Genomic DNA, 27,591 nt, shown 5'->3' with positions numbered 1-27,591 from the left:
TTAACAAAACATATGCAAACTAAAGCACGACTTGTGCAGTAACACAAATCTGAGAAATCACATGTGATTAAGAAAAAATATATAATTATTTTATTCAATTCCAAGATAAAGGACTGTAGTGTTGATGAATTATGTTCTAATAAACAAAGGAGTGTTTCTGTTCCCAAATTTTTAATAAAACGATAAATAGGTTTGACATGGAATTTTTAACACATTTGAGTGAATTGATATTGTAAATGTTGAAATATATAGACTGTGATCACAAATCCCCCAAATCCGAAATGTCATGTGCCACTTCTCTTTTCTTCAGCCTGAAAAAAAAGAAATACAAAAATCAATCAATCAATCAATCAATCAATCAATCAATCAATCAATCAATCAATCAATCAATCAATCAATCAATCAATCAATCAATCAATCAATATAAATCAATTATTAATGTGGATATAGATGTCAAATATGGTGGCACGGTAGTCGAGTGGTTAGCACGTCCGCTTCCCAGTTCTGAGGTCTCCGGTTCGAGTCCAGGCTCGGACCTTCCTGGGTGGAGTTTGCATGTTCTCCCCGTGCCCGCGTGGGTCTTCTCCGGGTACTCCGGTCTCCTCCCACATTCCAAAGACATGCATGGCAGGTTAATTGGGCGCTCCGAATTGTCCCTAGGTGTGCGTGTGAGTGTGGATGGTTGTTCGTCTCTGTGTGCCCTGCGATTGGGTGGCAACCAGTCCAGGGTGTCCCCCGCCTACTGCCCAGAGCCAGCTGAGATAGGCGCCAGCAGCCCCCGCGACCCTTGTGAGGAATAAGCGGTCAAGTAAATGGATGGATGGATGGATAGATGTCAAATATGTATATGTAAAATGAACTAATTATTGAAAAAAATTAATTAGAAATATTTGACCCAAAGTGTTTTTTGAGTTAAATTAGATTTTGGTTACAAAAAGATGTGTGAAGTTAAACAACAAAATTCTATTAAAAGTATCTTTTTTAGATTATCATAAGATACATTGTGAGCTGACAATGTTCACACAATTTCTAGAAAATTTCAGGAATGGGCAACTTATTTATTTGGTTTTCATCATTTTAAATGTCCTCTATTTGCTGTGGATTGAAAACAAACAAAATCAAGCTTGTGACCAAAGGCATGACCAAACATTTAAATTCTTTAATCTTGATTTCTCTGTAGCCTTTTTCATTTTTGTTTTGGAGGGTTATTCTCTTCAGTCAGTTTGCAGGGTTGAATGCATGCTCTATAGGGTTTAAGTCTGGAGAAACTTGACACTTCTTGCCCCTGATGAACTTCTTTGGTGTTTTGTTACCCTCTTTGGGGTCATTCACTTGCTATGTGGCTGGCGAATAATTTTCTAAAGGAGCCTGACAAGAAACTATTGCAGTTGCAAATCTCAATTTTGTTCAAGTATTGATTTTACACATCTATTTAAAGAAGTAATATTGTATTTTGTTGATACATTGGGGGATATACAATATGTTGCTATTTTTTTAGAATAAAAGTAATGTTGAACAAAATTACATGCACCCAAATTATAATTACATACAGTTTCTACATGAACATTATGTCACCATTTAATCAAAATTAGCAGAAAACATATCTGCATCAATTTTTCTGACATTTTGAGGGATAAATGAACTCTTTTAACTGTTCTTAGTTGGGAGTCCCAAATCATTATCTGGACCTTTTTCCTTTGAGCGTTCAGGAAATGTCACTAAAAGAATGTCACTAACATGGGGACATAAGTTGTCCCTTGAGACAAGCTCTTGCTCGTGCTCTCTTATACACTCACGTGCGCATATGCAAGCAAAACAAAATAGAAGCACACATTCACAAAACGCCTCCGAGCAGAAATTAATTTATGATTACTCTTCATTTCTGTTGTATTGGGATGGGTGGAGGTTAATTACCATAAGAATATACAATAAACAGAACTTCCATAAAATATTCACAGCACGTCACTTTTTACACAATATTTTATGTTACAGCCTAATTTCAAAATGGAATACAGTGGACACCCACTATTTATAGAGAATAAGCGGCCTGTGACAAGCAAAAATCTGTGTATAACTGAAGCCCATTGAAATGCATTGGAATTTTCTTAAAACCTCCAAAATTCTTCAAAAATTGTGCTACCAACACGTGCTTTCCATGCAAAACGGGGTTGGGAAAAGTACAGAGACATCCTGGATGAAAACCTGCACCAGAGCACTCCTGACCTCTGACTTGGGTGAAGGTTTATTTGCAGGATGGCCCTTAACACACAGCCAGTACAAAATGTGCCAAGCTTGGGGCATAAATCATTCAGAAATACTTGAGGAACATCAACAATATGCTGTGAATAATTAAGTATATTATGATTTCTTCTCGTTTTTTTTGTTTTTTTTAATTTTATTTTAATGCATTTGTTCCATTATAGGGTGCTGTGTATAGAATTTTGGAATACGGTGAAGTGGTGGGTATACTTTCTAAATACACTTTATATTTATTGGAGAATTAATAGCCTTGAATTAAAAATAACAAAACTTAAAAAAGTTACATCTTTCTATTTCTGTTCTCCAGGGGATACAAAACAGACATTTCTGATCTGAGGCTGATTGTAATTAGAATTTTTTTTTGTGGAAACAAGGTCAGTTGTTTGATATGTGTATCTCTTCCAGGGCTGGACATGCTGATGGAAGTAAGCAACAGGTTTGAGTCTGGTCTTTCCCAGCAATTTCCACCACCCTTACTGCCAAAACCTGCCAAAGACAATGTGAGGCTTCAGAAACTAAAGAAAAAGAGAGTCAAGAAAAAGGGTAGTCTCTCTCAGACACCCATCCCATTTCGGTCCTGCTTGTCACCTGTCAATGAAGCCAGCACAGATCTGGAGCATAGTGACCTGTCCAGCCCACCAAAGACACCTGATTCAGCCTGCACTGTGCAATCCTTGTGGTCCACTTTACCACTGGACTCCTTCGATCAGTCTATATCTGCAATTCCCCTCATTGAAAGCAGCTCCTACAAGCAAATTGATGGCGTTCTCCCACAGACGTACAAACGGCCGATCAAGACTTCTGAAGAGCAGGTAGCACCACTATATGAATGCTCTGCATTCTTATTTGATGAATTGACTCCTGGCTTGACGCAGCCTATAAATCCAACGGCCGTACCTAGAACGGAGCCGGTTCCGTCATCCTCACTTCAAGGTGCTTTCAATTCAGTGTCACCAAATTCCCTTAGGTCAATCACAACAGTCCATCCTGTCACCGTGTCTGAGCCCAATCCTAAAATATCAACTCATAACTCGACACGATCTTCAGCCATCCTCAACTATGGCCCAGACCCAACACCTTCTCAAGTTGCAGATCTGCCTCCTGTTCCTCCTGTGCTGTTATCTGTTTCAAACACACAAAAATCCAATTTTATTCCCAACCATATCGAAGCAAACACCATTTCAAGAGAGCGCACTCTACTCCATACGTCAACATCTTGGACTCCCAGACCTGTCAGTAATGGTAACTTGGTAAGGCAGTTATCCGAAGAGAGTAGGTGTGATGGCCACAAAAAATCAATGTATACATCAAAAGCAACATTAAATGAGATCTCTAAGCCTTCTACCAATCCAGACCTCACAGCGACCAACCCAACCTGCAAAGAAGCGTCATTAGCAGTTACATACATGGAGAAAAAAGCTGCGGAGGAAACGAAAGATCTGAAACAAGCTGTGCCCACAATCTTATGGGGAAAACCCAAGACTGCATCTTGCACACAGTCAAGAGTAACCGCTCCCTCTTGTGAAATATCTCAAACGGATCCTCGATTGTCTATAATAAGTACAGATTTGAAGTCCTGTCAAAATGGATTTACGCCCTCAGTTTCCGCCGAGCCTCGTCACAGTAAAATGTGGGCTGCTAAAAAAGAAGTACAGCAGAATGTTCATGAAGGAAGTGTAATCCGAAATACCTGCAGGAGTACTCTGAATTTAAGCATTCCCAATGACACTGCCGTTTCTAGAGAGATTTCAACATTAAATGCTATTATGCCTGACTCTGCCCTTCAAGAATCTGTCCCAAAACTGAAAAAAGACCACATTTTAGAAAGAGAAGCTGCACATTTACCAAAAGTCCCATCATTTCTCTGCACTGCACCAAAGACTCAAACAGCACTGATTTATCCGCAAGAATCCACAAGCTTGAGACACATGCCGCCAACCTTTCAACGGCCAGTTGCCGAGGCGCGCAAGTCTTTGTCATCACTACTGGAGAATCAAATATCATTGGCCGGCACCAAATCAAGAGCACAATCAACATATTATGGACTTACTCCTCTTCAATATGCTGCTCATGGCGGGATTCGAACTCTAACATCGTATCAAAGCCTTGTCTGTCGCACAATTGAACTGACCTCTTTCACTACAACGCAGGAGGATGACGTTGGTGTCTCAAAATTTGATTCCACAAAACAACTTAATGGACATCAAAGGCTATCATCGTTGGAGAGTGCATCTGCAAATACTGTGCAACCACTTTCAACGCCAAGGGAACCAAAACACCAAACAGTGCGGACTGTCAAAAATAGCAATGATGTATTTGAGAAACGTCATGAAGTCAAAACTCAGCATGAGGAAACCCCTTCATTTCAAACATCTAGTTTGGAAAAAATAAGACCTGAGCTTCCCCTTGGTTTGGTACAGAAACGTATGTGTCAGTCCACAGTTGATGTATCTACACGAAAGGCATCATACTCTGAGGTCCCAATGCCAATTCCTAAAGCAGGTGAGGTACACACACCGACTGTAACAATGTTTCCTACAGAGGCAGTTTTAACTATGAGCCCATGCCCAAATAATAGCAACACTTTCTTTAATGCAATCCCAAAGCTGGTGGAGCAAGATTCAACCAAGGAAACACAGTGTATTGTAAAAGTGATCGATGCTGAGAAATGTGTGGAAAAGGATAAAAAACAGACCAATATATATAATTTACCAAATACTAAGCCTTTCATCAAAATGGATAACAAAGCTTCACATGGCCAAAGACAGCAGTTTAAACAGCAAATGAAAGAAAGACCTGAATTGATTCTACACACTAATGTTAACACTGATGCCATTCTACTCTCTAACAAAATCCCTGAAAAGGCGACCAGAGGCTGCCAATTTGACACTGAAATTAAAAACCCAACTATAGTTACTACAGAATCAACACTTCGACATGAGCCTTTAACAGTGTTTGCAAGTTGTGCACACAATCACAGACTCAGTGAGACAGTAAGTCACAAAATAGATTTCTTAGGAGATGCTTGTGCTTTGAAAACATGCACTAGCCTTGTAAATACTTTATCAACCAATAACCCGATGCTAGATACCAAGCTCCATGACATACCAGTAATTACAACCAAATCTCATAACATATTCCCTTTCGAGAGAGACCACCAACCAAATATAGAAACCGTAATGCTCCACAAAACAACCGGCAATGGCGTTCCAGCCTCCAGATTGCAAGGTAAAGATAGTCATAAAGAAAACTGCAACGGGCCACAAGAAATTCGAGCATCTATAACAATTCAAAATGAAAATATTATCGACCCGAGCAAAGAAAATATGAAAGTCCGAGCACACAATTCTGATGTGCCTTCTCTGTCAACCAACGGCATTGGTTTTGTGGCTGAAAAATTACCAGGAGAGTCTCCTGCCATATCTGTAACAGTGAGAAATGAAAAGGCAAAATTTACTGATACAAAGTATAGCTCTAATATTTCAAATGGGCTTGACTGTATTGATAAACAATCCAACTCACAATTGGTAGGATCACATGCGTTAAGCAAGACAACCAAAAACATAGCTTCCCCTCTGGAATTTGGTGATCTTAAGAAAAACCTAAACCAAAGAGTTGTTCCAGAAACTACTAAGTCAAACCAACCGAACATTGATGGAAATCTCCCTGCCATTGAGTGTAAACCATCATGTAATACACCCACCATCCAACGTAATGTGCCCTCAAGCCCTAGAATGAGGCGTGTCACTCAAAAGAGTCCCGAGCTTAGAACACCAGTAACAACAACAAAACCAGCTGTTAAAACAGCTGATAACATTCAAAATGGACCTCTTTTCACACCATATAAAGAGACTCTAATTCAAAATCCTGTGAAAAGGGTTTTAAATTCTAATGACTGTGTGACTGTAAACATGCTGCATAACAATGCGGAGCAAAGTCTAAACCCAACGTCTGATGAAAAAGCTCACAATTCTGGAAATTTCTCAGGCATTCAGACTACAGCAGAAAAAATGAGGCACTTTGCCAAAGAAGCAAGTACAGCTGTTGAACCTGACATTCATAATGTAAATATTAAAAACTTCTCACATAATGCTGTAAATATACAAACTGCTACTAAAGTCACCCAGTCTGTTCCTTGCCCACTAAGCCCAACAATGCAAGCAAAATCTTTGGTTGTCCCACGAGCTGCTTTTTTAGAAGAACCAAGACTTTGTAATACACCAACACTGCCATTTAATTCAATTTTACGCCAGTCCTGTCATACTCCTGTGAAAAATAGCCCTTCCCCAGCACCTGTGCAAAATGAGACCATTTCTTTAAATAGCACTGCTCAGGTCTCTATTAAACCAGATTCCCAATCAAAAACTATTCAAACAAAGTTCGGAATAAACATGGAAACCAAAAGCAGCCCTCCTCTCCATCATTTGACTGGCAGTTTAAACACACATCCATCCAAGCAGGTTGAAATACGCCCTTCTTCTGCCACTATAGAAAGAAAACCTTCTGGCGTAGACTCCCACAATCCAGTCCATACAAACCTTTCTGCCAGTAAGGACCAGCATTTGACAGAGCAGCCAGTTGAGAGCATTTCCCCTACAAAGCCAGCGACAGATACTGTCATGAAATCATCCATAGTTAAAGCTGCTGTCATTGATTGTCCCACTCCTGCCTCTTTGCCTCAGGCCTCAGTATCAGTCTCAACTCCATCCCCAAACAAAGGAACGTCACCGCAATCTCAGCAAACCACTGGACTCAAAGACAAGGATGTTTTGAAGGTGAAGGACACACAAGGCATGTTGGAGAGACCAGAAGTCGAACCCTCCATGAAGTCAGTGACATCACCTGCATCTTCAATTGCTGAGAAAAAGACAGTTCAACCAGGAACATCTCCCTTACCTACCGAGCCAAAGGCAGCCCAAAAACCAAAAGGCCTTAAGGCTAAACTCAGCGGATGGACACGCCTCAAAAAACACATGATAGTTGAACCAGAGGAACCTGCCTTTCCAGAGCCACTGGCCAAATCTCAGGATGAGGCCAGTGACAACGACAAAGCAGATGAAATTAAGCAGCAGTTGTCAGTAGACCAATGTGATAATGAAGACTTGGTCAATAACCAGGTGAGTCCCAGGGCGCTAAGGATGTGGGATGCCCTTCTCTTCCAGATGTTCTCCACCAAAGATCGAATCATGCAACAGATCAACTCCACCAAAAAGGATACCGAAAAGAAAAAGGCCTCCAAAAACATCCAGGCAGAGGTTCCATCCTTTGTCAATCGCCTACCGGTTTTGCTGTACAGTCCTCGGTTTGATGCGAGGAAATTGAAAGAGGCAGCAGAGAAGCCTCTGACAAAAATAGCAACAGTGTTTGAAAGGGGACTGATGAAACGAAAAACTCAGGAGGATGATTGCAAGGACTTTAATAGGATAGCTAGAGGATTTGGACCGAATTAAAAGATTAGTGGTTCAGATAATGGATGGATGGAGGGATAAACAAAAGAAATATAACTTGGACAGTTTTATCTGGGGTTGTTTCATTATATTAAAACAGGAATCTTTTGAAATGTTATAATGAATTTATAGCCAAGTTCAATTAGTTGTACTAATCGTTGTGCGACTATATTATTTGCCTAGCTACATCTTTGTATTTAGAGGTGCTAACTACTGACTTCTAAACCACTGCAGTAAATTTGGATTTACATTCCTAATTCAACTAAGATGATGCATTTTTAATTGAATATTGGACAAAACAGTTCTGAAAGTTGGGCTTCGGGGGAAATGTGTACGTCATTCAGTGTTTGGCCAATCAAAGAAGCCATGAAAACAAAGTGGAGATGATATGAGTTGTGTTATCTAAATGTTTCAAATGAAACTGTGAATCAGATGAAAGCATTGCCTGTTTTTGTGGGACTGTAACAATGCAAACAGCAATAAGACTGAGTTGAAGTGGAAATGTGGAAGTTAATGATGATGTTTTGCTGGTTGTGTCTTCTGTATGCAGATTAATAATAAAAAGGAAGTGAAGAAAATGCATTACATATTAGAGTCACATTTCACAACTTAGAGGTCATTTCTGCTGTGATAGCAATAATATACAGTAGCAGTACATGTTTTGACTATGAATGTCCCCCATACTGTCTTAAAATGCAAAAAAAAACAAAAAAAAACAAAACAAAACTTTAATCATGTGGGAGTTCATTTGTGATGTTAAGTTATCCCAATATACTATCTTGAATTTCATTTATTACACTAAGTTTGAATTTGAAGTTTTTCTTTCATTTCTTGAGTTTTTTTTTTTTTTTTTTTTTACATTTTTAGTGTGTAATTACAATTCAGCAAATGTCAACTGTGAAGTGATACATGGCTGCAAATAATTTGTGCCTGTAAGAAAAAAAAATAGTAAATGTGAATCTGTTCTTTTTCTGCCAACTCTAAGAAAAATCCAGGCTTGGCCTCAATGAACACAAACACTTAAGTTGGTTTAACATTACACGAACATATGAACCAGGTGTGTCCAAACTCTTTCTTTCAAGGGCCGCATACTGACAAATGGAAGGATGCAAGGGTTGCCTTGAAATTGTTTGGCTTTAATTTCTTAAACATATCAATATCAATGAAGTAAGCAATTACGGTATATATTGTTTATATTTTCTGCAGTTATTATTATTATTTATTTATTTATTTTCAAAGACTGCTACATAATGGCATCCTCCGTCCTTTTATTTATTTATTTTTTTAACTACTGTTGTGTTAAATGCCATTTTTTGTAGATGTCACGGGCCACTGAAAAATGAATGGTGGGCCACAAATGGCCCTCATTCCATAGTTTGGACACCTGACATACACTATTATAAAACCCCTATCTATCCAGCCGTAATCAAACAAAATACAATCTTGTGAACCTGGCTGACACAAACAAACAAACAAACAAACAAACAAACAAACAAACAAACAAACAAACAAACAAACAAACAAACAAACAAACAAACAAACCAAAACAAAACATGAGTTGAATTCAACATTTAGCTGCTTTCAAATGAATTCTAATGCCAAGTACAATATGTCCTTCCACTGAAAGAGCCTGTGAGTGTGCGACTTGACGTTCCAATTACAGTATCCCAAAAATAAATGAAAAATGACAACCAGAACCTGCATAGCAGAGAGGGCGGTTGACCCCAAGGCAAGTTGAGGCCACTAAGTACTGTAATAGCTTGTGTTGGGAAACCAAGGTATGACTAAGGATTGTAGTAGTAGGGGGTTCCATTAATGTGACTTGGCCATATAAAAATGCAAATTTAAGACTTAAAACAACAGATTTGCCAATCATAGGTATCCGTTATGTTTCTGTTTTTTGTTACACTTTTACAGTTGGACTTAAAATACTCCCTGGCTGCCCTCCCTACAAGTGAGTTTATTTCAAGTTACTGATTCCATGACTCATACAGTCTTAGAATACACCTTTTGAGAATACCATTGGAGTGGCACACTTGACAGCTCACTTAACACCACAGGTAGGTGTCAAAAACACTTTGGAATTGAAAATTCATTCCCATGCTTGACCTTAGTTTATGTACATTGCACCTTGAGTAAGAAGACGAAAACGTTGCGACTTTTTCTATTTATATGGTAGTTGTTGAGCATCAAGCTTACCTGTCCAGTTTGTATCATCACTACAGCCGTCCTCATCAGAAACCTTCTCATACTTGCCATAAGCCATCACAACAAACTTAGACTTTTTACCAGATGAGCATTCCTAAGGTTCATTACAAAGAGAAAGGAAAAACACTAATTACACTTTTATTTATGTTCTAATTCATAAATAATAAATATCAGTTTGAAATGCACATGAACTTCAGTTGTATAATACTTCATTTGCGTCATTTTTAGGATATTTAATGGCACTGAAGATTTGTTGCTGCCCCTCAGTAAAGAAGTTGTATAGAATATTTGGCCAACAATGTAACATATTACAACATTACATCCCCCCAAAAAAAGAAAAAGAAAAGAAAAACCCCTTGTTATCTCTCCCAGAAGAAGTAGGGGAAATGTCAATGAAGCTCTCCCACACATTTTTCTTGTTTAAAACATCACCAGGTTTTATTTCCTTGAAATAAAAAAAGAAGAGTGAAAATCTTTGAAACTAAATGTACAAATCGAAGTACTGTATAGCATAAATACAACTATGACTACAACTAATCGTGTAAGAAGAAACAAAAACAAACATCATCTGGAAATAACCTTTTGCTATTATGACCCTCACTCCCACTCTTGCTAGGTTTGTGAGGCATATCTGTCTTAATTGCATTCCCTGGCGAAATACAGGGTGTCCATAAAGTCTCTTTACAGTTTAATAAAACATCGCCATAAATTGATGCCAACAAACAGAGGTGGCAACTCAAGGTCCAGAAATAAAAAATCCTGTCATATTGTGGCTTTAACCCTTAGCTAGCAAGCTAGCTAGCAGGTAAACAAGCACCCGGAGAGCTAGCTAGGCAGCTTGCTAGCTTGCAACTGGGGCTAAAGCCTAAAGGCCTCATTATACTTCTGCGTCAGGCTACTGCGTAGGCGTTAAGGCGGCGCTCCGCCCGTGCGTTTGCTTTCATACACAATACACATCACAACACATATCAGGTTCTGCTGCCGTTTCACTCCAAGTCGGGGTGTCGCTACGGCTGCTAATGGATAGGACTTCACAGAGTGGAGATTCCTCTGCATTTTATGACCAATTCAGGAAGTCATTTTAATTTCAGGAACAAGAAAAAATTCAGAGGGGAGAGTTTGCTCATCACTTTTATTTATTGCCAATTTGCAAACGCTCTTTTCACACTTGTATTCGTCACAAAAGTCAAAGGTCACACAATCGTAACAAAGACCTGTCAAGTTCAATGGAGTATATGCCATGGCAGAGGCGGGACTGTTTTTGCACATCAGTTTGGTTCCGGTTCGGTTTGCGACGTGTGGGCTGCGTAAAAATACTTGTGGTTCCGACAAACTGATGTGCAAAATCACGTCCTGCCTCTTCCGTGGCATATACCCCATGATGCATACGACTAAAGCAGCCCTCTAGTATTCTATTATTTTGTAAAGAGACTTTTAACTTACCTTTGGTGATGTGTTTGAGAGAGCATTTTGGTTCCACGCCACTCCAGCCTCAAAAAGACTCTTTTTGTGGCCAAGGGGACTTATCACATCCACCAGGACTGGACTTGTTGTTTTGCATTCCTTTGTGGAAACCTGTGAAGAATTAATTTAAAAAAAAAGAAAAAAAAAGTGGGACATCACACAGTCAAGCATATTGTAATAGATTATATGAAAACAAACATCTAAAGTTGGTGTCAGTCTATTTACACTCTTGGCAATTGTTTACCTCAAGAGCATGTGTGTACTGCTGCAGTTTCTTGTCAATCTTGGAAATACAAAGTGGTTGTGGAATCTTCTTCTTGATGTTGGCGCTACAGAAAGAGGAAACATCAAGCTTTGTTTTATTTAAACATCAAATAATGACATTACACGATTAAAACACTGAGTAGCGCAGATTTGCGAAGGTGCGCGCAAGTGTTTTTTGGCAGGTTTCCTTCGGTATTGCAAAGCCTCTTGCCCCACTCTCTCAAACATTTTTTGTTGTCATGGTCAAATTTCGAAAAAAAAAAAAAAAAAAAAAAAAGGCTTTCAGTGAGGCAGGCCTCACCTTGTTTTTCTTTTTGTTTTGTTTTTTATCTGCAGGTTTATGCGATCAGCAAAACTACAGCAAATGTAACACAAATTTAAAATACATTAGCATGACTATGACGCCTCTTGGTGCATCTCTGAAGTCAATTTTAGTGCCACCTCAATGCTGTTAGTACATATGAAGTAGACTGAACAAACTATACCAATTTAGACAAAAAATAAAAAATAAAATAACCCCACTGCACTGACGCAGACTCGAGTGCTTGCCATGCTGAGGAGCTTCATCCAACGCGGCCAGGACTACAAACGTGCTCCAAAGCTGTGATTAATCCAAAGAATGTGAGAAACGTGAGTGGGCTCATCAGAACGTGATGGATCGAGAGGAAAGCATCCATGGTTAAACTGCAGGCTAACCGTATAGGACCTTTGAGCCTCTGGGTTTTATCAATCTTCACGGTCCGTCACAGATGCTGTGTTGTTTATGCTATGCTATGTTATGTTGTGCTGTGATGCTGACTGTTAGAAAACTAGACTTGAATCTGGGAAAAAAATAAATCAAATAAAAATCGACAAAATCCCATGGCACACTACCTTTCAGGCAAACTTTACCGGAAGGACAGTGTGTGGAATCGATCACGAGATGTTCCATTTTTATTTAATTTCCCTGTTAGAGTAAACGAAGTTTTGTGTTGGTTCGCATGAATTCCATTAAATTCCCATTTAGTCACACTGATTTCCAGAAACGTATGTTTTCCAACCTGCCAGGGATTTTCACGCTGTAGGATTACACAGGACCCACCTCTTTCTCAGTGATTCTGTTCGCTCTGTGATCTGGAGGATTGTGACAAAAGACAATTAATAGGTACCGTACAGCAACACTATCACGTAATATTAAGTGGAAGTGTTTTGTGAAAATTAGGACAATAGAACAATAACAGAAGCACGAAGTGGTAACATAGATGTGCAAACTTGAACTGGTGAAGACATTTGATGCCAACTCACCACACATTTACCATCTGTTGGTATTCTGCACTTCGCTTCATCCTGTACAGAGACACAGTGTGCTGAGATGCATGTCAATGCTCAGCTCTATTACAGTATTTGTCTTTGTTATGGCAACAAATCAGCTGGTGCCTATGTGTCTATACTGTACTGTACACTACAGATACTTTGTTGTTGCTGCACATTTTGACTTTTTTTTAAAATAGCATTTATAGTATTATTTTAATAATTACCAAGTTGTCATTATCAGCATAACACTCCTTGACTTAGCTGAAGTGCATCTAAGGTGAACACCACACTTCAGGCCATCGCTCAGATTTTTTATTTTTTTTTAATTGGATTTAGGACTTTTTGTATGAATGTGCATACGCTCGTGCTAATCCTGAAATTTCATTGCAGCTATTGTGCCAAAATATACGTGTAGGCTATTTATAACTTTGTTTATAACTACGCTGCGTTTATTAAATTAAAAAATAAATAAATAAATAAATAAATAAATAAATAAATAAATAAAATAAAATAAAGCAAGATACTCTAGTCTATTATCACCATGCTAACCGAAAGGTTTGGTGATGTGCAATGCTATTTTTCTGCCAGACATGAAATGATTGGGAAATAACATTGGTCTCAACCAGCATTTGATATTAAACAGATTTCTATTACAGATCTGTTATATGTTTATATTTGCTGATTAATCTAAATTAGGAAAGAGTGTTTCCAATTCCGATTATGGACGATCCAACATCTGGGTTCACTAAGGAACATGTTTACAAGATTCTGTTTCACTTAAACACATGAGGCCCTTTCATCTGAACAAACTGTTTAGCAGGATGTTTGTGCAATTAAAGATGCTGTCATGTACCTGGAGGGTGACATCATTATCCCAAAACATTAGAAAGAGTTCTTTTGAAAAATCAGGTCATTTATACCAATCCACCATCTTTATGAGGAAGTAGAAGGGACTTACTGGGTAAAACTGAATGAGGAGTTTCTGTTAAGAGAAACATGAGGGAGATATTTTGTGACAGTTAACATGAACATGGACAGCAATAATTTATTACATTAAGTTACATATACTAAGATGTATTACACATGACAAAAATCATTTATACTACTAGCAATTGAGTTCTTAAAAATGTACCCAACAGAAAAAACCATACTGTTGGTCCTGCTTAATTTGATAATTTAATTGATCTGGAACATAATTTTCCAACCAAAATCTTTATGTATTGCATGGCAATCAATCAGCCATAGTGTCTGACACATATAAGTGAATTCATCAAGTCACAGTGACAAGGAAAATCATTTTATGGCGTACTTCCATTCACACTTTTTCACACAAACACGGGAGTCGCCCCCTGCTGTTCAAAGAAGAAGTTACATTTGAGATCTCAGATTGGTGGCTTATCCAGTTCTAAGGCGGGACAGGATGCTGAAACCTATAATGACATTAGCCTTACTATGGACTAATAATTTGTGTCCCAACACAAAGATGTCTGATTGAAGTAAAGCGAATCACCTCCCACTCAGTCGGATTGTTTAATTGCTAGTGGCCAATAAATTGCCACCAGGACCTCAACCTTGATTTATCTTTGAATGTCTCTTGGTATCGTCATTATACATTTTTTTTTTCTCTTATCCATACCTTGAATGTTGGGCTCATGGCTCCATAGCAGTTTAACGTCTCATCTTCTTCACTGCTGTAAACAGAAAGGCCAGACCGCCTGTTTTTATCTTCATCACTCTTGCATCCTTTCCCCTTTGGCCTCTACAACAAAAAATAAATAAATATTCAAAAGCTTAATATATTATGTGTTCATGTTTTTCCTCTGCCATTATTTTCACAGTCTCACTGACTTTTTTTTTTTTTTTTTTTTAGGGGAAAAAAAACCCCCAAATCATTTGCGTCCTCTGCCCATTCACTTTGCCCATCACCACACATGGCAGATATCCAATGTTGTGTTGCACACCTTTGTACGTACCATTTGCTTCAAACTGTGTTCACGTTTTACAATGTGATTCCACACTTGGCGCTAAGCCCTAATGAACTTTTGCCAAGTCACATTCCTCATTTATTCAACTTCTATACCAGAGGGGCATTCTTCTGATTTAGTGCTCTTGATTTAAAGCCAAATCAAGTGAACTACGAAGCCGACATGTAGCTGGATAACAAGAATAAGCACATGTTGTTCAATTTATGAGGAGAGTTTATGAGGAGTAAAGTATGTACGCCATATATGTAAAGAGTGTGCATTTCAAACTGACTATTAAGCTAACTAACAGGCATAGAGAATCTTTTGGCCTCATTTTGAACATGTATGGACCATTTACAGAGGATTTGCCACAAAACAGAATCATTGCAAAAGTTAAGGGAGCAATAAGAAGAAGAAGAATACCCCTCTAGTACCATGCTGGTAATGACATTAAATGAAATGTATGGTGAATAGCAACTAAAATCTACATGAGTCTCTCAGTGCTTGGACTATTGAAATTTTTAAGTAACATAAGCACTAGTCACATTTGTAGTCAAGTGATATTTAAAAACGGACCTCTTCTGCCAGCTTCTGGCTTCCCTCAAACCCGGCAAGCCTTTCCTTCGTCCCTTCAGGGACGAAGTTGAGTTCCTCTTGATCATCTTCATATGTGGGTCTATTACTGCTATTGTCTGATCTCTGCTCTTTCTGCAAAATCTGTTGCACATCTTCTTCCTCTTGCTTCACCATGCACACCCCTTTACTGTTAAGAAAAAACAAAATGATATCATTTACATACGTTAAATGGACTTTTCACATTACTGTCTCAAGCTACTCGAAGCATGCAAGGTGACTTATATGTTTCATATTTATAAATATTGAAGGGTATCCATAATTTTTTGTTCATAATTAGGTATTTTTTTTGGATGCATTCCAGGTAGTTAGACCATAAGTTAATTGATAATGCTTGATTGTGTATGTCACCGACAACTTTACACTGTGGAAAAAATAAATAAATAAACATGTTTAAAAAAACAACAACTGAATTGACGGTAGCTGGGGCGCCAAAAAATGCAGTGAAATAACAGAAACATATTCTTACTTATTTCACATAAAAATACTGTTGTTTTTCCATGATTAAAATACAGTTTGCAGTTGTAATTTAAACAAGATTTTGCTTTATTTTCAGGTTGTTTTTAATATTTACCGTAATTAGAAACATTTTCACACAATTCATTTATATAGCATTTTTCCACCTTAACGAGCCTCTCAAACTGCTTTACACTGACTACTCATTCATTCCTCTTCTGATGACACAGCATTAGGAGTTCAGTATATTGCTCAAGGATACTTCAACATGTTCACCAAGGGGATTGAACCCGCAACCTCAGAGATAAGAGATGACCACTGTAGACAGTGCTAAGGCCCGAAAGCAAAGGCAGCATCTGTAAGTCCAATTCTTTGCTTTGCATATTATTCAGCCTCTCAAGCTCCCCCCCCCCCCCCCCCCCTTTCTCTGTCTCATTAGATGTCCTTTCAAAAACAAATGTTAAGAAAATGTCAATGAATGTGACCATCTAGGACATTATAGTTGTCGTTAATTTCAATTTAAAAAACATTAATCAATGAACAAATAACTTAACGTATAATAATAATTATTATTTACTATTTAATTTTTCAGTAATTTTAAATGTTTTTCCCCTTTTTTCAGTTTTATAGTTGCATTTATAGGTTATTCCTTAAATAACAGACAAATATTTGTGAAATTAAGATTCATTTTTTAACATATTTTATTTTAACAATAAATATATGTATTTCTAATGCAGTTTTTTGGGGGGTTGGTGGGTAAAGTAACAGAAATATTGTGTGTTTTCAAGGTTGCAGTGATTTCATGTTATTTTACATTCAGTATATAAGCTCACGGTCTATTTTTGAAAATTAAAAAAAAATAATAATTACAGTGTACCCCTTGAGCATGTGAGTGATTAAAAAGACTACTAGTTGCTCTAGCAAGTTTGTGAGAATTTGGTGTAATTTAGTTTCCTCAATGTGAAATCTCCACGAAAAAAAAAATAAAAAAAATCCTTATATTTGTCAAAAGTCAAGAAGGGCAATCACTTCTGTTATAAAAAAATATTTTTGGCCTGTGTTCCCCACACAAACAAAATCCATGCATAGCAGAAGCAGAGGAATACTTTCAGCTATTGCACAAGTACTTTTACATCGTAACCGAAGCTAAAGCAGATAATGAATGTCGAGCACATTGTAACCTCATCCTTGCAGACGCCATGTGGGGTATTGTTTCGGCTGGTGAGTCGGTGGCCTGCTGTTGTCTTGGATCATTCGACAGAAACACTTTAGAGCAGGAAGGTTGCTTTACTTCTTTTTTCTAAAAAGAAAGAAAAAGGCAGTTTAATGTGAGTTCAGTCAAACATACATTGCAAAGTCAAGTCAGGCAAATCTGGAATGCTGTTGAATGGTTGACTTTTTATAAGTGATCAGTGGAAGAGAGGTGAAGAAGACGTGACAGGCAGGAAGAAATCGGAAGGGGTGATCTGTGAGAACATCGACAGAGAAAGGGAATGTTAAGTGAACTCAGACATTTTGTATGATTTGGAGATGGCAGCAAATGACCAGAAGACCCCAGAAAGCAATTGTATTGGCAGGGATAGAGATGCCTGAATTTTCTTTGGTACAGATGAGAATGGAAACATGACATAAACTGGAAGGTTTGGAGACAACGCTTAGAGGCCAGACTGGGATGGTTGCGGCATGTGTAGAGCACGGACACTCGATATATCGGCAGAAGGATGCTGGAAATGTTGACTCGATGTAAGAGGAAAAAAGGAAGACCCAAGAGAAGATTTATGGATGTGGTCAGAGAAGACTTGCCAGTAGCTAGGCAGAAGATGCATAAGACAAGGAAATCTGGAGGAGGATGAGTTGCTATGGTGAGCCCATAATAACAAAAAAGCCGAATGTCAAAGAAGACATTTGACTCAGTAGGGCAGCCTACCCCCAGTGTAGGACTTTTTTGCAGGGTGTGACTCCTTTGTTTTGGCTGCCATCCCTTCTGTTCTTCATCATCTTCTTTTTTCCTCTCATCATTTCTACCTGCTTCCCACTGCATTGATAAAGCTTCTTGTTTCTTGACCCTGAAGTGCTGAAGATCATTACGGTTCTCCAACCTGTGGCTCCAGTCACTGAATCCCTCGTCCTCTTCCTGAACGAAACAGCAACTCGGCTTCATTTCTTCGTCCGACCTGCGGAACAGCAGTGAAAAAGAAATTCACTGAAATTGGACATGAGTTGTAGAAATATTTGCGCTGATTTCAAAACGCTGATGCTCTTAATTAAAACACGAAATAACTTGGGGCTTTCCTGATCAAGCTAGAGTAGTAAGCCAACTTTGCAGCAAATGTCTGGGCTTGAGAAGTGGTCAGATATTGTTGCCATGCTTGATTGTGAAATTTCATCTTGGAACGACGCCACTGGTATTCAAGTTTCCTACAGCTCATTCTGAGAATAATTAGGTCATCATTTAGCTAGGACGCAGGATTTTTCAGAGATCCCCACTGAGTCTTTACTGGGGCAACCAAATCCAAGTGTTCCTGCATAGAATAACCAACATTTTCTGTCATCCACCGAAGAGCGATGACTAAAAACCAAATCAATCAAAGCAGTATCAAGCTATTAAGCCTCAAGCATTTAATGCTCCAGGCCCTACTGCATGACCTAAAAAATGTCTGAGGTACGAAAAGGTTTAGATGAAACATCCATCCATCCATCCATCCATCCATCCATCCAGTCGGGCACCATGCACTGCTGTTATGATCCCAGGATCGAGGAAGCGCCAAGTTTACACCAGCCTTCCATTTACGTTATTTGCGTCACTCAAACTCCATGTGGCTATTTGCGCTGGCGTTAGCGAATTAGTCGCTGTATATCAATGAGTCTCATTTGCATTGGGGTGGGCACATTTTGCACCAAATGTATGCAAATTACCTAATTTACATACGCGCAAATACTGCCAGCGCACTGGGGCGCAATCTGGTTGGCAGCACGCTTAATGACGGATTTCCCCATCTGCGCGTGTCAGTGAATTAGGCGCTCCCGGATTGCTACATTTTTACCGGTTTGCGAAGTGCAAATGCTATGCAAACCTTTCGTGAATCTACCTCTAAGATGGAATAGTTACAAGTTTTAAAATGAAACCAATTGTTACAAAGTTGAGAGAGACAACACTAATCCTCGTCATTTTATGATATCTTTGTGTTTGCAGATATTGATAATAGTGACTATTGGGAGTGCACACACCTCTCACCATCCCAATAGTCACTGCACAATTTGACACACAGCTGTAGATGAGTTCAATTGTAATCAGCTCTTCTTACTACAGTCTTGCTACAGCGAATCTGTAAAGTTGTTGATGAAAAAAAAAATCCTTGATGTGTTAGGAAAAAATGTCTGCATTTTCTTTGTAAATTAGCATGCCGCTTTTAGTTGTAATCATCATAAAAATCTACCTCAACAGAATTTTTTCCCACATTGTTCCCCAATATTTTCTCATGAAAAGTTGCGATTCAAAGCTAGTGTATTACACTGAACAGAAGCAAAAAAATTGCCTTACCCTCTTGATAATGTTGGTTTATTTTGCTGGTGAGGCGAAGTCCCTTCTTCTCTCTGCCTCTCTCTGGTTCTCCTCCTGCGCTCTCGCTCCACCTCCTCCGCATCCTCAAGGCTCCGCTGGACCGTCACCCTGCAGCCAGCAAAATAAAATTGCATCATGAACTTTTTTTTTTTTTTTAAATACCCATTCAACCGGGAACATTTCCAGAAGAACAACTGATATTATGTGTTGTGTCGGAGTTTATTTTCCCAATACAAAACAATATTCTTACAAACTCTTTTGCCTTAGCCTTAGTTCTTGTCAAGTGTTTTTGAAAATGTGCAAAAAGCCACATAAAGCTGTCCGCTGCTTCTTGATGCAGCATTTTAACTGCATATCTGATCAGAATTGTCAGTTCCAATGAGAATAACTTCATGACGATAGTTTTTTATAGGGCATCTGTAGCGTTTGAGCAGTGAAAAGTTCATATTTTGTCCAGAATTAATTTGATTCTTTCATAATTTTTCATGTACAATTAATACCTGAAAAACAATTTTTTCCTCTTGCTGTCGACTGATGATGACATCACCTGTGCCGAGGAAGTAGGTAACAACCAATCATGGCTCACCTATTTTCTGGGGTTGGTCAGCAAACTGAGCCATGATTGGTCGTTACCTACTTCCTCAGCACAGGTGATGTCATCATCAGTCGACAGCAAGTAGGAAAAAAAAGACTTTTTAAAGGTATTAACTCATTCACTGCCAGTCATTATAGAAAATTTTTACATTTCCAATACTCACATGATATTACATTCAATAATTATATATAAACCGAATCTACCAAATAACAGAATAGACTCCCTACTTTTTGTCCCGTCCCGTTCTTTTATAATTGACAGCAGAAAAATGTAGGTTTGCCAAAATACAGCCATTTCTCCCATGGACTCTGAAACTGTGTTTATTTCCTATAAAATGGGCCTATGATGTCATCTACCGGTGGTTGGGCATCAGTAAAGTTGTTTCCAAGTTTGATATTTACAGTGGAGCATGCTCAGATTCGCCCCCATTTAGCACCGCTCTAAAAAATACAATTGACAAGTATACTTGTCAAAGGCAGTGAATGTTAATTGCACATAAAAAATAATTAAGTTACCACATTAATTATAAACAAAACATTTTACTGCTGAAAATGGCTCAATGAGTCAAGTATCCCTTTAAAGAGAACGAGATTCCTGTAAGCATCCTAGATCATACAATAATATAATAACAGAATAGACCTGCCAGGCAAACAGCAAAGTGTACAGCCTGACAGAAATTCAGACATAGAACCTGTGAAGAAACAACAGTGCTAAGACCTCATCAAATTTCCCTCCAGGGATGAAATCCTCACATCAAAAAATGACAGCTTTATTTGTAATGCAAGTTACGGATGTTTACTACATCCATTTTACAAGCTAACAAGAGACGCCAGAAGAACAAACGGAAAGATGGAGACGACTTTTAGCGGCAGCTTGTTGAACAATGGAAGCTATGAGACCATGGACAAAAGTGAACAACACTTTGGACGCATTCAGTGCAGCATATGACTCATTCATCACTGTCAAGGAATTTTTCTTTTTTTGTACTTGCTCTCTGCTCAGCCTGGCGTACATCGTCAGCTCTCGCTACTTCAGCAGACAAGCTGGCCACATCATCAAGGAACATTCTCACCCCAGTAAGCTGCTAATCAAGCTGCTTCCCTTGGGATGTCGTTACAGGTCACACAAGGCTCATTAACAGACTGAGAGGTTCTTTCCCAGAGCTATCACTAAAATCATAAACATACAAACTGTTCTAAGAATTGCCTTTAATCATCAACCAGATGTGAAATAATCACTGATTTTTGTGTCATAACTGTTTTACTATTTTTTTTTACTGGTTTATTGTTTTTACACACATGAACATTTCTGCATTATATTTCATATTTGTCTTAATATTATTTTATTCTATTGCATTAGCAGTCAATATTTTATGCAATCATCAAGGAGTACCAACCTCAAATGTATTTGTATTGTATACAGTGGAAATAAAGGCTGATTCTGAGATTTGCTGTCTAGAATATTGTCTCATAAGCATGTTTTTTTTTTTTTTTTTTAATAATCAGTTAACATGTTTCCTCCACTCATTTCTATCCATGATATAGTGTATAACAAAATAATCTTCCCAAGAAAATCTTTTCAATATAAGGTCTTTTCTCACACTTCACACTTCAAATCAGGATAACAAAATAAAATAAACAAATAAATAAGATAGATGAATTCATTGATAAACTTTCCTCCATGCAAACTTAATCAGCTCTCAGTGGTGCTGTCCTTGGTGAGCCGAGTGACTCAAACATGCTGTGGTCTTTATTATGTGGGGAGGTGACCTAGATTTGATCGAATTTAACTCGCTGCAAGTGGAGACCATATTTATAACAAGCATGAATTCATCCATCCATCCATTTTCTTGACCGCTTATTCCTCACAAGGGTCGCGGGGGTTGCTGGTGCCTATCTCAGCTGGCTCTGGGCAGTAGGCGGGGGACACCCTGGACTGGTTGCCAACCAACCGCAGGGCACACAGAGACGAACAACCATCCACACTCACACGCACACCTAGGGACAATTCGGAGCGCCCAATTAACCTGCCATGCATGTCTTTGGAATGTGGGAGGAGACCGGAGTACCCGGAGAAGACCCACGCGGGCACGGGGAGAACATGCAAACTCCACCCAGGAAGGTCTGAGCCTGGACTCGAACCGGAGACCTCAGAACTGGGAAGCGGACGTGCTAACCACTCGACTACCGTGCCGCCCAGCATGAATTCATTGCAAGTTAATTTGATGTCTGTCAGTGTTGTTGTTGTGCCGAAGTAAAGACAGCATTTATCTTGAAGTAATAATATAGAGTATACTTAATACTTACTACTTACTTAATACTAAGTTTATTTTTCGAGTGTACTTATTCTTGTACTAAAACATAAACTTTAAGTAAACTACTTGGGACTAAATTGGCCCATTTTAGTACACTTAAAAGTATACTTAAGTGTAGTATATAATAAGTAGTGTTGTTCCGATACCGTTTTTTGGCCCTGATACCGATCCCGGTACCCAGCTTTGCAGTATCGGCCGATACCATACCGATACCTACATTCAGTGAATATCGTGCACGAGCAAGACACAAAATAATGCATCCAAAATCCTATATTAGTGTTACAATTAATGGTATCAGCATGTTACTTGTGAGTACTCATCGATACCGATACCACTGTTTTAATGCAGTATCGGCGCCTCTGCCGATACCAGTATCGGTATCGGAACGACACTAATAATAAGTATACTTAAGCATACTTTCAAATATACTTTATAGTATATTTAAGTACACTATTAGGTATACTTAAATATACTTGAAAGTATACTTCGGTCCACAGTTTAGTTTACAGCAAAAAGTGATAAATTGACAGTGATTGAACTGGTGAACTCTGGTACCAAATGTAACGAGTCACAACCTTACTAACCCTAAACACCTTAAGCTTAAACAGTGTTTAGGGCTTGAAATTTTTAAATTAAATTCTTAAATTTAACCTATAATTTCAGTCTCTTACCAAGTGCCTTCTAAGTATATATTATGTAAATTTTTAGTATATGTTTCAATCTAATCACAAGTACATTTAACATTTACTTGGTAGAGTATACTTCCAATAAGTACATGAAAAGTAAACTGGAAGTATACTATCCTAATTTTGAGTATAGTTCAAGCATACTTAAATATACTTGTTTTTGGCAAGGGAGTACAATATGGCTGAGTCATCAAAACATCAATACATCCATCCATCCATCCATCCATTTTCCATATTATCCTGTTCAAGGTTGCAAAGAGCTGAAATCAATCCCAGCTGAATTCAGGCGAAAAACAAACTACACTCTGGACAGGTCACCAGGCAATCACAGGTAAACAAAGAAAGAAAACCATTCACATTCATATTCTCAGTGCCACTGAGTGAAATCAAATCCCACACTGGATGTACAAGTCAGATGAGTGAACCAATATCAGTCACTGATATACAGTAAAATAACACTAAAAGAAAAACAAACAAATGTACGGTATGTTTAGTCTTGAAGTGAAGTGACTCACTTTGAATGCAGACATTTTAAGTTAAGAAACTGGAAGGGAGATAGATATCATCTAAACCGCTCCATATGGTTGCAACATTATGTTCCTTGCTTCAAGAATGAGTAGGTCATTTCTGACTGGAGCCACTGAAAGAAGTACAAATCAGAGGGACAACTGCAAATTGAGTAAATTCAGGTATTAATCACTCTGATATACATCACACAAATTCCACCACGAGGACAATACGTCAACAGGAGCGATAATGTAACTGCAAGGCCTTGTTTTATTGCATGCATGAACCCAAAAGAGGTCGTAAACCCACTTTTTACAAGTATTGTTTTGCTACCATTAGTTAAAACGAAGCAAAAAAATATTCAACATACATGGTAAAGTAGAAAATCATTTGTGTGTGTGCGTGTCTTGTGGGGGTGCGGGGGTTGGACGTTGAGTGCAGCTGAGCGGGTGGGAGTTCAGGGATCCTGCCAGATGATGTCATTGCCATGAGGGAAATTGCAACTATAAAAGACGCCATTGAGACGAGAACAGCTTGTGAAGTGAAGTCACACATTTTCCACCAATAACTGAGACAAAAACCTCACTGATAATGAAAAACATAGGGCCCTGTATTTATAATAAAGTGCCAATCAAACACAGTCAAAGAAGTTTATGCGGTGCAATATTTTTAAGTGCAATCAACATTAATTAAGAATTGATGTTAAGTATTGTAGTGCCTTAATGTTTGCATATTTGGTTAAGCTTTACTAGGCAACTATCGAAGGATTCTAATGAGTATAGCAGTCCCTGCCTGTATTTTGCATCATTTTTCATGATTTCATGTAGCTAACCATCCATTTTCACTATCACTTGTTTTTTATTAGCCTGACATGCACATTATTGGACTGTGGGAGTTGATCAAGTTTCAACTCTGCAATGTTTCCCTGAGTAGTACTTAAATGCACATATCAACTGTCTAACCTCGCAAATGTATCCCGCCCCACTCTCACATTGTTACTTCCTTGTTTACATATACCAACATATAATGTAATGATTATTCGAGGCCTTTTAGGCTGCAACAATCTAACAACACAAAACTCTTTTAAGGTGGACTCTACTGGACTCTACAGGCTCAAAGAGAAACACTTTTTGTATGACACTAACTTCGGAAAGAAGAGCAGAAAAACACAATCCTGAGTCTAAAAACAAAACAAAACAAAACAAAACACACACGCATCCCTGAGAAACCAAAAGCAAATGTTCTTCACTTTCATCTCTGTAATTGTATTTCTTTTTTCAAGTGAAAGTCAACCCAAAGATTTTCTTTACAATAATATATTGCACCCCAATTAATGTAAAAGGGGGCATTCTAATTAATGTTGAGTTTGTGGAATATAAATTGAGCAACAAAATCCGCCCGTTTTTATCCATCTCAGGGGTCGGCCATTTTGCAACTTGTTATCGACTGAAAATGACATCACAGGTGCTCAGGACTCAGGTAATGAACAGTCACGGCTCTAAAAACAGGAGAATTTTGCTGCTTTATTTGTATTCCACAAACACATATTTATTTAAAATAATAATAATAATAATAATAATAATAATAATAATAATAATAATAATAATAATAATAATAATAATAATAATAATAATAATAATAATAATAATAAAACCGTGTTTAGACTAGTCGGGCTGCATAGAACATATTATTGTATTATAAACAACATTTTTGGGGTTAACTTCCCTCTCAATCATCCCCTTTTTCACATTGCAAACGTTAAATATTACAGTAGTTAAAGAAAAGCGAAACAGAGCTCCAGTTATTACCGTATTTTCTGGACTATAAGTCGCTCCAGAGTACAAGTTGCACTAGGCGGCGGGCTTTAGTAATATGAAAATGGATGGATGGAAAAAAATCATACATAAGTCATACTGGAGTATGTCACATTTTTTGCAGGTAATTTATTTTACAAACTACTTGATGAAAAAACGGAATTACGTCATCAAGTTATAACATTTATAAAAAAGAATATGTGTAAGCTATGCTAACACAATGAAGGTTTACTACTTGCAGCTTGTAGTCTGGAGAATATGATTTTCTTTTGTGGGGGCATTTGTGTTCAGTCGTTCTCAGTTGTCTTGGTAAGCTAACGTTTACTGTTTAAATATTTAATTGCTAAGGAGTAGGAGATATTGGTGCGTAAGGTAGAGTGCCCTCCTGTGGCTGTCTGTGAAATGATATACTGTACCCCCGATAAATTTTTTCATGTATAAGTCGCTCTGAATTATGATTTATAGTCTGGAAAATATGTCAATTTAAATTACCTTCCTTGGGAACAAGGTAATCGATCTTAAAAAAAAAGCACAAAAAAAAAAAGCTGTATATATATATATATATATATATATATATATATATATATATATATATATATATATATATATATATATATATATATATATATATATATATATATAGCTGTATCCTTCAATATAATTGATCCTTCTGTTGGTTGTAGTGTTCATTTATGCATGGTGTTTAATGACTCACACAAGCTGTGAATAAAATATGACGTCCATTTTAGCGTCTCAACTGTTCATATTGGGCTGAGGATCAATAAATATCACAACAATTTGAAATCCCTTGCGCTAACTTGTTTAACATGATTTGATCATGTATTTAGATTTGGATGTCAATCATTCTCAAATTGTATAGAAAATACCATTCATATTATCAAATTAGTACATGGCTTATACAAAATACACGTTTTTTTTGTTTTTTTTGTTTTTTAACTTAAAGCACAAGTGATTTAAAATAAAAATAAAAAATGAGACCACTTTACTAGACTTTAAATAATGTTTTCTAACAGAATAAGAGTTTTCTCACTGGATGAGGTTTTCCAGGAGCTGCCTGCTGGAGCTTCTTCTTCTGATGGACTGTGACATGGTGGACTGGCCTGCTCCGGTTTTCAGTTCTGATACGATTGTTGCCTCCAGCTTGTATCCTGGTTCCACTTCAGGAATATTGTTCCTGCAGTTGCTCGCTTCGTCCTCTAACTCTGTACTTGCAGACCATCATGCTCAGGTCTTTACAACTCACCCCTCCCTCCATGAGGTTTTCATCCAAGTGTTGAATGAGCCCAACCTCCCTGAACAAAAGGAGTCATGTGACTCTCCCAAGATGATATGCAAGATGAGTTTATCACAAAGGAACTATAGTCACAATGCATGCACTGTATGGAAGCACTCTGTAGTTATTTGGGCATTATTAAATGTCCAACTGTAATGTGTTCTATGAACAGCAATTTTAAACTAATAATGTTTTTTTTTATCAATCAATACTTTAAACACTGTTCCTGGGTCAAGTAGAATAAACCAATGTTGAATATGTATCCCTCTGATCTTGTTTTCTCCAGCAGCCGGAATCAGACAGAAGTGGAGTATTTCTCCAGCACACCCAGATGTGTATTAGGTCACCCAGGCAGTTCCAGCCAACACTGATTTACACTCAAACATCAGTTCTTTTGCTTGCTTGCTTGCTCGCCTCCCGAAATCCCAGAGGAACTTGAAACACTCAAATTCATTCCACTAAACAGTTGCCACAGCAACACCCCCACAACAACAATCTGACAGTTGGAACAGCTCAATCTGAACCTGCCCGAGGACAAGCACCATCCCCGACAGCCAATGTGTCAAATCCACCACTTGTTGTTGCGCCAAAACTTCATACAGTAACACAAATACTTGCTTGAATAATATTCTGCTGTTTTTGTTAATATGTGGTATATTAATTACACAAGCTTGAGTATAAGAGTATCCAACTACAAGATAAGAACAAATAAGATCTCCTCTAAAAATAAACAGTTTTCGGGATGTTTGGTGTGAAGGGGTGGTGAGTTATATTATTACGGAATATCACTAGTCAAGCAGGTTACTGACTGTTACAGTAAATATGTAGGGG

At 38.0% G+C, this 27,591-nt stretch overlaps 2 protein-coding genes across 2 annotated transcripts; one reads left to right on the top strand and one right to left on the bottom strand.

The window, feature by feature from the left end:
* LOC144017711 (uncharacterized) lies at window positions 1-26,651 on the bottom strand. The gene is made up of 13 exons (XM_077519570.1): window positions 26,518-26,651; window positions 19,530-19,658; window positions 17,916-18,162; window positions 17,170-17,288; window positions 15,476-15,662; window positions 14,572-14,694; window positions 13,894-13,917; window positions 12,927-12,968; window positions 12,724-12,755; window positions 11,623-11,707; window positions 11,358-11,489; window positions 9,906-10,008; window positions 1-311 (listed from the first exon to the last, which is right to left on the bottom strand). The coding sequence occupies exons 1-13, from the start codon at window positions 26,574-26,576 to the stop codon at window positions 307-309; spliced, it is 1,287 nt and encodes a 428-aa protein (XP_077375696.1). The 5' UTR covers window positions 26,577-26,651; the 3' UTR covers window positions 1-306.
* LOC144017097 (proline-rich protein 33-like) lies at window positions 2,993-7,709 on the top strand. Its single transcript, XM_077518350.1, has 2 exons — window positions 2,993-4,761; window positions 6,942-7,709. Exons 1-2 carry the CDS (start codon window positions 4,705-4,707, stop codon window positions 7,707-7,709), a joined length of 825 nt encoding a protein of 274 aa, XP_077374476.1. The 5' UTR covers window positions 2,993-4,704.
* Window positions 26,652-27,591: the final 940 nt, after the last annotated feature.

This window comes from Festucalex cinctus, chromosome 4 (genome assembly GCF_051991245.1).
Source record: "Festucalex cinctus isolate MCC-2025b chromosome 4, RoL_Fcin_1.0, whole genome shotgun sequence".
Taxonomy (NCBI): Eukaryota; Metazoa; Chordata; class Actinopteri; order Syngnathiformes; family Syngnathidae; genus Festucalex; species Festucalex cinctus.
The sequence above is the reverse complement of the archived record's forward strand: the minus strand, read 5'-3'. Positions and strand labels throughout refer to the sequence as shown.

What these genes read in the sequence shown, in the direction of transcription:
- LOC144017711 (XM_077519570.1), bottom strand. Translation starts at nt 26,576, where the DNA reads ATGTCACAGTCCATCAGAAGAAGAAGCTCCAGCAGGCAGCTCCTGGAA. An exon ending in AAAAAAGTCCTACACTGGGG is followed by an intron (nt 17,289 to 17,915) that starts GTAGGCTGCCCT and finishes CTTTCTTTTTAG; the next exon opens with AAAAAAGAAGTAAAGCAACC. An exon ending in GCCAGAAGCTGGCAGAAGAG is followed by an intron (nt 14,695 to 15,475) that starts GTCCGTTTTTAA and finishes TTTTTGTTGTAG; the next exon opens with AGGCCAAAGGGGAAAGGATG.
- LOC144017097 (XM_077518350.1), top strand. Translation starts at nt 4,705, where the DNA reads ATGTATCTACACGAAAGGCATCATACTCTGAGGTCCCAATGCCAATTC. An exon ending in AATGCCAATTCCTAAAGCAG is followed by an intron (nt 4,762 to 6,941) that starts GTGAGGTACACA and finishes TCTTTGCCTCAG; the next exon opens with GCCTCAGTATCAGTCTCAAC.